The 11435-nt window shown below is 41.3% G+C and overlaps 1 protein-coding gene across 1 annotated transcript; it reads right to left on the reverse strand.

Moving 5' to 3' along the window:
* Positions 1-223: 223 nt before the first annotated feature.
* On the reverse strand, positions 224-3235 carry LOC113137865 (serine protease 23). Its single transcript, XM_026319787.2, has 2 exons — positions 2913-3235; positions 224-2139 (listed from the first exon to the last, which is right to left on the reverse strand). Exons 1-2 carry the CDS (start codon positions 2936-2938, stop codon positions 960-962), a joined length of 1206 nt encoding a protein of 401 aa, XP_026175572.1. The 5' UTR covers positions 2939-3235; the 3' UTR covers positions 224-959.
* Positions 3236-11435: the final 8200 nt, after the last annotated feature.

Consider the following 11435-nt stretch of genomic DNA (forward strand, 5'->3'; position numbering starts at 1 on the left):
TACATGACACAGTTTATTATTTCAAACCTTATATTTCATTAAATTTGCCACACTCTTCAGTTTCACACAGTGTTACAAATGTGAGGAGACAGAAGTGCTGAGCCAAGGCTGAGACATCATACTGTTGATTACTTGCAATACTTTGTTTGCCACATGAGGGAGCTAAGCACATTCAACAAAATGTCCCTTATCACGCCAGTGATCTGCTGTTTTTTCAAGAGCCTCTGGCTGCTTATTGTCCATCTGTGGGACAACTTCAGTGTTTTTCCAAAACCTTAATTACTGTGAATGTATTATGCTTGTAGATAATGTGTAGTGTGTATACTGAGAGCCAATACATTGTAATGTGGAGAGAGTTGACCTCTTTGATAGCTCACAAAAAGTCTTAATTTTCAGTAGAAAAAGTTTTAACAGTGCAATCTTTAGTATAAGCTTAAGCAAAATAATAATAATAATAATAATAATAAATGCTATACTGTATAGTGAAACAGTTTTACCAGTCCTTGGGGCTTATTCCAATACATTTCTAATATCAGTCCCTTTTCAAGATCTGAGGGGTTTGTAGATAAATTTGTTACCCAGAAAAAAAAAATGTTCCAAGAATCAGAAAAACGTGCGTCTGTTCTGCAGAACCACATGACCTCAGTCTTTCTACAGCTGTCATTGTTTTCATATGTTAGAAATGTACAGTGAAGACGCAAAAGTAAGCATAAATGAAACTGAACACGCCCTGGTAGCATATTTTTGCCATTATTGAGTTTGTCTGACTTTACTGTACAAATGATCTCTGAATAAGGGTAACAAACAAAAAAGATATTTATGGTTATGTCAGTGCTACAAGTAGCAGGGTGGAAAGTGTGCATTCATGCAGCCCCAGTATTCCAGAAAGCTGTATGAGGATGTAGAGAGCCTATGGTTTTCTAGCTACACCTGTCTCATCCTCACTGTCCACCTTTTCCTCATCCCTCTCGACAATCCAAAAAGTTTCCTTTTATCCAGTAGCAGATCTGAGCGTATTTGAGAGGTGTGATTCTCACAGCTACATTAAATTCCTGAGATGCCCCTTGTCGCTCTACCCACTGATGCCCAGAAAACACACCTATCACCTTTCGCTCCCAACGCCGGTGCTGCCCATCCCACATCCGGGCGTAGACTCCTGAGCCACTGGCCCCAGGTTGAGCATCGCAATGTTGGTACAGCAGATCCGATGTCTCCTCGCCAGCCTGACAGAATCGATATACCAGCCAGCCTGGGCGGTCGTTATCAAATCCTGAGAAGTGAACCCGGTGACCAGGCAGCCTCTGAGCTGGGGGACTGACTCCTATCTTCATGTGACGCCGTTTATGGGGCTTCTTGAGTTCTAGCAAAGCATAATCGTAGTCCATCCCAATGTCATTGGCATTCCCTTTAATCCATCCTTTGGGAACATGGGTGCGCTTGGCTCTGATCCACTGGAACTTCATTTTGTCATTTGGTGCTGAGGAGTAAGGAGCAGGGCCACCTTTGATCTGGTTGGTCAAGTTGGAGAGGAGGTTAAACGAAGAAGGCTGCATGTCTCGCTGCTTGGGTTTTAAAAAGCCAACCCGGAGCTTCTGGGCTCCTTTCACGTAGTTTTTACCATCGTGAACACAATGAGCAGCAGTGAGAACATGACGATCCCCCACCAATGTACCAGAGCATCCAGTGGACAGTTTGACAGCCACTGAGAATGGGTATTTAAGCAGGAAGTTCTGCCCAGCAATGCTGAAACGCCCATCATGGCCAAAGATCTGCCGCTTTCTCCTGACATGTGACTGCTCAGCCTTCCCAGACAACCCAGAGGAGTAGGCCAGAGTGGTGTTAGATCTCGGGCTGTAACCATAGATCCCAATGGTGGTCTCGGTTAGTCGACCATCAGAATGGAGAGTCTCATAGGCCAGAAGATGCCGGAGGTCCCAGTAGCTTGGGCGAGGGGCTCTCTTGTGGCATTCTGGGTCACAGGGGGAAGTGACATCCAGACGGGCTGGATAGAGAAAGTGAGGGGCAGGCCGATCCTCTGTGTGCTCTGGCAGGACCACAGGGACGCGTCGGGGAATCCACTGGGGGCGGGAGGAAGAGAAAACTGGGGCAAAGAAGAAGAGAAACAGGAGGGAGCGAAACCTGCGGGTGGACAGGAGGAGAGATAACATCATCTAGTTTATACAAATGAATCAGACCTAAGATTTCTGCTGAACCAAAGTACTTTTGTTAAACGTGACCGGATGTCTGGACCCCTCTTTCCAACTGGATGACAACATCCTCATTCCTTAAGGCAGCAACATGGATTTACATTTACAAGCATGGGAGTTGCGGGAGAGTATTTCATGTGGAATTTGGCAGCTGTATGACTTCCACTGTTTTTAATGCTACAAATATGACAGACAGGGCAAAGATCAGTTTTTACTAGACTGATGGAAAATTCCTACAGTGGCCCGAGGGATTGGCGTTTAGCTTCAGAGAGTGGCAGAATGTTTTGAATACTGAATATACACTTTACATCTTGTGAATGGGTTAAGGGTGATATAAGCCTTAGGTTTGTATCTTCAACCCACACCTTCCTTTCTGATACTCTTGGTTACAATATGCAGTATTATCACGGATATGGTGCAGTGATATAAAGTCACATGCAAACAAAATCTTATCTGTGACTTGTAACTTACGCAACACAATAAATAAAATACCATATTTGACATGTTTGTTTAAACGAAATACTTTTCTCGAAAGTCAATCTTCATTCGTCGTTTGTAGTTTAGATTTTATTCACGGTTGCAGCACTGAAATGTTAACTGTACAAGTAATGGATATTAAGACTTTGAATCACTTCGTCCTACACGGGTTTTGCAGTTTACTGACCGCAAATACGCGCAATCAAACCTGACATGGAGATGACTTACCTGGAGAGCGCAGCCCGGGAGCGCATGGTTTTACAGTATGTTTGCAGGTGGTCTGGTGGGAAAAGCCGCTTTAATCCGAGCCTGTGATGGGACTTTAACTGTTCAACAAGTCACTGCAAAAATTGACCAGTCGCCTTTTTCAGGAGCTGACAACTTCATTTAATCCCTGACTGTTTGACCAAAAGGAGCAGCCGGATCGACAGCGGAGGAGTTGGATCATTGTGCGCTGCTACAGGAGGAGGTCTCCTGTCCGCCTGAGCTCACTGTGCCACATCTGTCGACGAGGATGTGTATCCGACCCGAGCACAATCATGTGACTACAGGCGACTCCTTTCTCTTCAGTCCAAGAACTAGGGCTAATAATGATGAAATCAAAGCTAACGCAGACCTGCGTTTTATTTAATGTGACGCATTCATTAAACATATTGTAGTTAAGCAGATCTGGCAAAGCAGTCGATCTAATTAGGGCTGCATGTAAATGATTTCCTTTACTGATTGTTTAATCTAATTATTATTTTGCCTATAGAGTTTCATGCACATTTATAAATAAAATGTGCATATAATATATAAAATAGCATCCCAAATGTTGTGCCATACAGTTTACAACAAAGAAAACCTGTTTTCATTAAATAATTCATAGAAATGAATACAGGTAAATTGCTGAAATGATTAGTAATTGACTTTCTGTTATTTAACTGATTAGGTATTGGACAGGTAGCTTTAGCACCAACCCACACTATAAGAAATGGCAGGATTTTTTCTGATAATTCACCCATTATAAATATTAATAACTTCTAAAGAGTTTCCAGAAGGTACACTGTAAATGTCCCTTGGTTTGGCTTTCTTGTGAATGAAAGTGCTAACAAGACGTGTGTGTTGCTATAAATTCCTTCCACAGGGATTTTTTACAACCTGGCAACCCAAATGTTGTTCTGAACTTAAGACCCTGCCAAGTGATTTATAGTTTTCTTTCTATCTTGCAGGTTGTTTTGAATGAACTGTGTCTCATTCATGAACTAATGGTAACTTTGTACAGGGAAGATTAATATTCATATAAAATCTTTCCAGGATTAAATTTCCTTTCCACTCAGAGCAGGCAACACAAGATATGGGGGGGGCTGTTCTGAGTTTACAGGCAGTAGACGTTATGTTATCAGCAGGAAAAGGCCAAAACAGCTGGACAAAGTTGAGAGGTGCCTGTCCAAGTTGCAGAGAGTGGAGGAGCGAAAACGTAAGAGTGCAGAGTTCATGATGGAAACGGGACATGGCGACTGTGTGGTTGTGTGTATGTTTGTTTGTGACATTAAGCATACTCACATTCATTCTTTAGACCAGGCAATCCTGTTTCCTGTTTTTTCTCCATCTTTGTCTCTCTGTCACACTTGAACACATCCACAAATAGGCTACTGTCAAACTGCTCATTATAACACACATAAATCAGTGTCTTACCCAAACAAACTTCCACATCGTTGATTGCCTGTGTTGATCATCCTTTTGACTCCTGCCATTAATTAAAAATTAAAGGCCTCTGCGTATCATCATGCAACTGTTATTGTTCTCCCTGAAACACGACATTTACTTTCACAAGTGACCTGTCTGTTACTGAAGAATGAGTTCAGTGGGCAGAGTGTGGTTCTGATGCCAAAGTTGGAAGTTTGATTGCCACTTGATCCACCCACGTTGGAAATATGTACACTGTTGGTAAATATTATGTTATGTGATGACTTCAATAAGCTCAGCTGAGCCCAGAAAGAAAGAGAGAAAGAAAAAAAAGGAACTAGAGAGGTGGGGGCAGTATGTGGGGACTCATGCATGGCTGAACAGTTGGCCAACCTCCACCCATTCCTCCCTGTCCCGCAGCAAATTGTTCAGAGATGGAATTAGTGATGAAAAATGTAGTGTCAACAATAATCAATGCATTCTTGTGAAGGATGCATTGATTTACAAACAGCTTTTTATTGAAAATTTAAAGTAGCAGTGCAGCATTTTGGGAAATATGTTTAATTGCTTGTCTTTCTATTCATGATACTTTAACCAGCGATAGCAGCAAATTATATCAGCTAAGCTCAGCGTGAAGACTGGACACTGGGACTTAGCAAGACTGACTGACAAAATCCACCTACTAGCCCCTCAAAAGCTCACTAATAAACACGTTGTTAAAGAGTAACTTAACATCTTGTTGTTAAGTCGTGTCTTTGCTGATGTCGGCACTTCAGTTTTTCACCTTGCTGCAGTGGAGTGTGATTTGAGTCCCAGCGTCCTCACTGCAGGGTGTGGTTACAGGTGCAACCCTGGTGTTAAGTTATTGTATAAGTGTTATTGTCTCTGTGAAGTTGACAGGGGGAACATGAGGAAATTGCTCCATCTGGCAAAGAAATAGTCCAGTACATACCCCCCTCCCCCCACCAAGCTAAGCTAACTCACTGTTGCTTCCAGATTTATATTCACTGTACTGACACAAGAGTGGTATCAATCTTCTCATCTAACTCCCAGCAAGAAAAGCAAACAAATTGTTGAATTATTGTTCCGTCTCCTGCAACTGATTATAGCTCAGCACCTCTGCCAGAACAAAGGGTGGACCTGCTGGCTCATCAAACACTGCTCTGAATAACCCAAAACACCACCCTTCCCACAACCCAAATTTACAGTGAAAATACACACACACACACACACACACACACACACACACAGAAAAGTACCTCTTTTTCTCTGGAGCAGTATCTGGGGCAGGAGTGTTTGCCAGTGTCTCATCCTCCGCTTGTCCTGATAACTCTGGTCGGCTCCACAACTTTGTCAGCCTCAGCCTGTTTCTTACATTTTCACATGAACCTAAAGCTACTCAAGGTTTTATAACCAAACTCTCGTGTAGATATGTTCTTAGCATTCCAACAGAAAAGAACAAATTTGTTTTTTTCTGTTTAATAATGAGATTCACATGTGGAAAACATTTGAAATATAGCGTTCAGAAGCTGAATTGACAATTAAAGAAGAATTCTGGGGAAAACATTCATTTCTTCTCTAAGTTGACAGGAAGGGTCCCCCTTTTCGCCCCAAGACTGGATGCTAATAAGGGAGACATTTCTGTTTGTCTTGAATTGGTATGAAAGGACCAGTTTGTTTGGCTATGTCCACTGTTGTCAAGGAAACCCACATTCCCTGGAGTACTGTTCATGTTAATTGTTTTATTCTTCCCACTCTCCTCCTCTCGCTTGTGGCCAAAGACACAATCCAGCAAGTGTGGATGGCCTCACATGTTTGAATTCTCTGTCTTTATGTCCCTCAGTCTGTCTCTCTGAGTCTGTCTGCTCTTTTCCTTCTGTATGGTTTTTCCCCCTTCTCAGTTTCTTGTTTGAATAATCGCTCCCATCCTGAACCTCTTCTTTCACTTGCCCCTAGAGGCCATGAAACAGCTGTTTGGCAAAAGCAGATAACAACAGAGCTTTTAAGAAGTTGCTGTGAAATATTGGGGCTAATTTAAGCCAAGTTTAACGCTCAAGGAAAAGCAAAAGGCAAGATAATACAACTATTGGCAAGCTCATTTGATATATAACTTTTATTGTGTCTTGCAAAAGATGGTAAACACTGTGTCGCTTAGCTGCATTTAAAGGAAATTCTGTTTCTTGGAGCTCAGTGCATTCCAGGAGTTACTTTGTGATGAAGTCTTCTAGTTTACTGTTTGGAGTTTGTACTTTTCTGCACCCTGCATGAATACTCCTGTCATTTTGTGAATTCATACATTATCCAGAATGTCCTTTAGAAGTGCCACAGGAATAGGGCTGATTGAGTTGATGGAGTCCTGACTGATAATAAACTTATATCAACTTGTCAGTGATTGGATGTGGACAAACTACTGTATATAGTAGTGCACTGGGATTTCGTTACCTATAAAGTGACGTTGTCTGATACACAAATACTTTTTTTGGCCTGCTGACCAGTTTAAGTCTAATGTTGACTTTAATTAATGTCAGTATAGGGCTGCAGCGAATCCTCGAGGAACTCGACAAAAAAAATGCTCGAAGCAAATTATTTTCCTCGCGGATTCGTTTAATTACTATCACTTGTGTTATCTGACCTGCTCCGACTGGGGATCATTGTTCCACACGGACCGTAATCACTGTCGCACATCGCATTTCAGTATCAAACCTTGGTGCAGAGAGTGAAACCGTCTGTAAAAGGCAGAAAATATCCAGTTTGGGATCATTTCAAACTTTAAAAAAAGATGACAACATGGTGCAATGTGTGTATTGTAAAGTAGAACTGTCATGATCCGCAATTTTGTACTTCCTTTTTGTCTTATTTTGAAGGATCATGGCAGGATTTTGTTTTGGTTGTTTTCTGTTCCCTTGACCTTTTGACCTAATTAGTTATTGTCTTCACCTGTGCCTTGTTTTGTCCGTCACTTTAAGTACCTTGTTTCAGTCACTGCCCTTTGCCAGGTCGTCTGTTGTCTCACCTTGTCTGTTGGATCACGTCCGTTGTACCATGTCTGTTGCCTTACCTCGTCTGCTACCTACGTCCCACGCCTTGACTTCTGCCTGACTTCTGTTGCCACGTTCTACCCTGCTTGTTTCCTTGGTTTTTGGACCCTTTCGATCACGGTTTGTTCTTTTGTTTCCCCAAGGTTAAGTTTAGTAGTTTTGGTTTTCTGTGGCGTGTCCTCACCATGTTTTGTGTGTTCGTCTAGCTTCCTTTTGGATTCAGGTTTTTTGTCTTGTTACCTTGTTCATGCTTTGTCCCCTCTGTTCAAGTGTCTTTGTCCCATTCCATGTTTTATGCCCTTGTGTTTTCATGCCTTGCCTTCCCTGATTTTCGTGTCCATGTTTCCCCCTAGGTCTGTGAGTCCTTCTTGTGTGTGACCCAGACCCTCATGCCTTGTGTTCCTTAACTTCCATGTTCATGTTTTCTTGTTTGGTCTGGTGCGTCTCCCTCAGTGTGTGACCCAGACCCTCATGCCTTGTTTCCCTTGAGTCCCTGTCTTTGTCGTCATGTTCATGCTTCACGTGCTCCTGCTTTGTGTGTTAGTTTTTGTTTAACTTCGTTTTTTTTGTACAATAAAGCCCCTTTTTCCCTCACTCCTGAGTTTTGTGTGAAGTTTGCTCCTGACCACGCCCCAGCTCATGATAAGAACTGGCGAACCACAACAGCACTTCGTCAATGCTTCAACATCTGAACAGAAAGCATCCGGTTGGGAACCAGACCTATTAACACCGGCTCACCCAGCGGAGCCGACACAAGGTAACCTCATCTCAAGGTAAGCTGTCGTTTCTGTCATGCATTACACAATAGTATTATTGTTTCAGAAGGCAGAAGTCTGTTTTATCACATCACTCGAGTAATCGCTGAAATATACGGTAGAATACTCGACTCCAGAAATAATCCATGGCACAGCCTTATGTCAGTGTAGTAGGTTGGTCTTCTATGATGACACATTTTAAGATTTTAAAGGTGCTCTGTGGACTTTAACTTTTTAACATTTATATTTACTGTGTCTCCCAAAACACACACTCAGTGCATTCCAGGAGTTACTTTGTGATGAAGTCTTCTAGTTTACTGTTTGGAGTTTGTACTTTTCTGCACCCTGCATGAATACTCCTGTCATTTTGTGAATTCATACATTATCCAGAATGTCCTTTAGAAGTGCCACAGGAATAGGGCTGATTGAGTTGATGGAGTCCTGACTGATAATAAACTTATATCAACTTGTCAGTGATTGGATGTGGACAAACTACTGTATATAGTTGTGCACTGGGATTTCTTGTTACCTATAAAGTGACTTTGTCTGATACACAAATACTTTTTTTGGCCTGCTGATCGTTTTAAGGCTAATGTTGACTTTATTTAATGTCAGTATAGGGCTGCAGCGAATCCTCGAGGAACTCGACAAAAAAATGCTTAAAGCAAATTATTTTCCTCGCGGATTCGTTTAATTACTATCACTTGTGTTATCAGACCTGCTCCGACTGGGGATCATTGTTCCACACGGACCGTAATCACTGTCGCACAACGCATTTCAGTATCAAAAGTTAGCACAGAGAGTGAAACCATCTGTAAAAGGCGAAAAATGTCCAAAAGGTTCCCAATGGACTTCTTTAACTTTTTAAGATTTATATTTACTGTGTCTCCCAAAACACACAGTCTATTTTTCAGGCCTAGCAAAGTATTATCTTCCTTTTTCCTTATTTATTTAAATGATGATCTTCCCACAAATCTGATGAGTGTCTGCATGATTAAAAAAAATGAGATTCTCCTTTAGTGGCATTAAACACAACATAGCTGTGCAGTATTCAGAGCTTAAAAAGACATTTAGTGGCTGTTACAGACAAACAGTCATATCAGCCACAACAGACAACATGACTACGTCTCTGTACTGACACTGTCCCACACATAGACGCGCGCACACACACACACACACACACACACACACACACACACACACACACACACACACACACACACACACACACACACACACACACACACTGGAGAACTTCTTGTTGTTTCACCACAGCACAGATATTCCCACAGTAAGGATCTGAAAATACCATAAAGATGCTTCTGATGATTGCCAAAGCTCCAGCAAACTCTTTCCACTGAAGAGTCTGAAGTAGCTTCTTCTCGCTTGTTTGCACTGAATGTCAACCTTACTTTGCTATTCGTGTTACAGTAGCAGTGGCTAGACAATGGCCCCCGTGTCTCCACACACTCTGTGCCCGTTAGTTAGACAGCTGTTGCTTCCTCACTCCTCTGTTGCATTTTTATACACATTCTCAGTGCAGCAAGGTGAGGCATTAAACTGCTGGATGAAGATTCCTTAAGTTGGTGTTAAGTTATTCTTTCAATTGCAACTTATAAGCAACTGAAGATCTTTTTGACTGACCTCCAGGAATTTAACCTTTCCCCTTGCTGCAGTGATGTAGAAATGTACTCCAGCATTTGGTCAGTACACAGTGACGTCTTTGTTGGATGTGGACACAGGTGCAACAGAGGGCATTTTTGACCACACCCAGTCACAATGCTTTATGTGGTCAGACAGATGAGTGATTATCCTGCTAGTTTTTTCTTGTGTTCACATTTTTACATCAAGTCACACACACATGGCAATCAGTTCAAATAGAGGAAGCAAAAGGAACAGGGAAAATTCCAGTCACATCAGTCCTTTGTCCCCCTAAGTGTCCACTCACAGGCAAATGCTTTTGATGAGTGAGCTATTCTAATGTGTTTTTTGCCTACAGGAAAAAACTTTTGCTCTATGGGTAAATCCTTTGGTGTTGCATGACATGTGATATGCTGGTTTGATGGAAAATGACTCACATCCTTTTGAAAGATTTTACAAAACATTCATGACATGCTCCAGGAGTTGTAGTTTTATGTTGCGCAGAAAAGATTATTTGAACTTTTCTCTTCTCCCCTCTCATTTGAAGTCATGTTTCACTCAGGCCAATGTATGTAATCAGAGTGTAGGTAATTTGATCGAACACTGACTTCTGTGGTATTTACTTTCATTTATTTTTTGGTAATTGTCTTTTCAATCTATAATAGTGCATCAGATTTTCACACAGGGCCATGTAGTTTTGGATTTTGGTTTCCCTTCCTAATAAAAACCTTCATTTAAAAACTGCATGATGTGTTTACTTGTGTTATCTTTGACTAATATTTAAATTTGTTTGATGATCTGAAACATGCAGAAAAAAAAAAAAAGAAATCAGGAAGGGGTCAACACTTTTTCACTCCACTATATGCATGATAAAATACCATTGTGTTAAAAGTAGATTCAAATTGCGAACAGTTTTTCAAGAGTCTTGGCGGTAAGCACCTTGAACTTGCCACAGTTCTTCTGTGGATCCAGACTGTCAGTGTCCTCTGTCTCTTCATGCAGTCCCCAACTCCATGATGTGAAAACGAAGCTGCTGTGGGGGCCATATAATCCCTTGTTCTTTGTGTGGCTGAAGATAGAGTAGATCTTTATGGGTCTGATTGTATGTTTGGGATTGTAGTCATGCTATAAAATTAATTTGGGACAGATCAGACACCGCCCAGATGATACTGTATTATAAATAAGAATCAAGCTATCTAAAGTGCATAAAACCTTTGCACAGTACTACATTTTCTCATTACTATTTACTAAATTTTCACATTTGTACAAGAAACCTTTCCTGTTATAACGTATCATTTTACCACGTTAACGAATGACAAATATTTCACAAACCAAAGTAGCTTCTTCAATCAAGCTTTTCCATTTGTTAACAATGTGTCTTTAGTCATGATGGCAGTAAGATACTGTCATAGTTAAGTAACTAGTAACAATAGGTGTCAAACTAATGCAGTAGATGGCAAAAATTTCTTTTGTACTGTGGTGTAGTATAAAGTGGCATTATATTTGTAGTACAGTACTTGAATAACCGTATACTTTGTCACTGAATGTAATGTTTGTTGATTTGTTGGTGGCCTTTCGACACACTTCCTGGGTCACTTCAGAATATTTTAATACTACGCAATTAACTGCTGCACATGCACTCCTTCACA

Source organism: Mastacembelus armatus, chromosome 3 (genome assembly GCF_900324485.2).
Source record: "Mastacembelus armatus chromosome 3, fMasArm1.2, whole genome shotgun sequence".
Classification (NCBI taxonomy): Eukaryota; Metazoa; Chordata; class Actinopteri; order Synbranchiformes; family Mastacembelidae; genus Mastacembelus; species Mastacembelus armatus.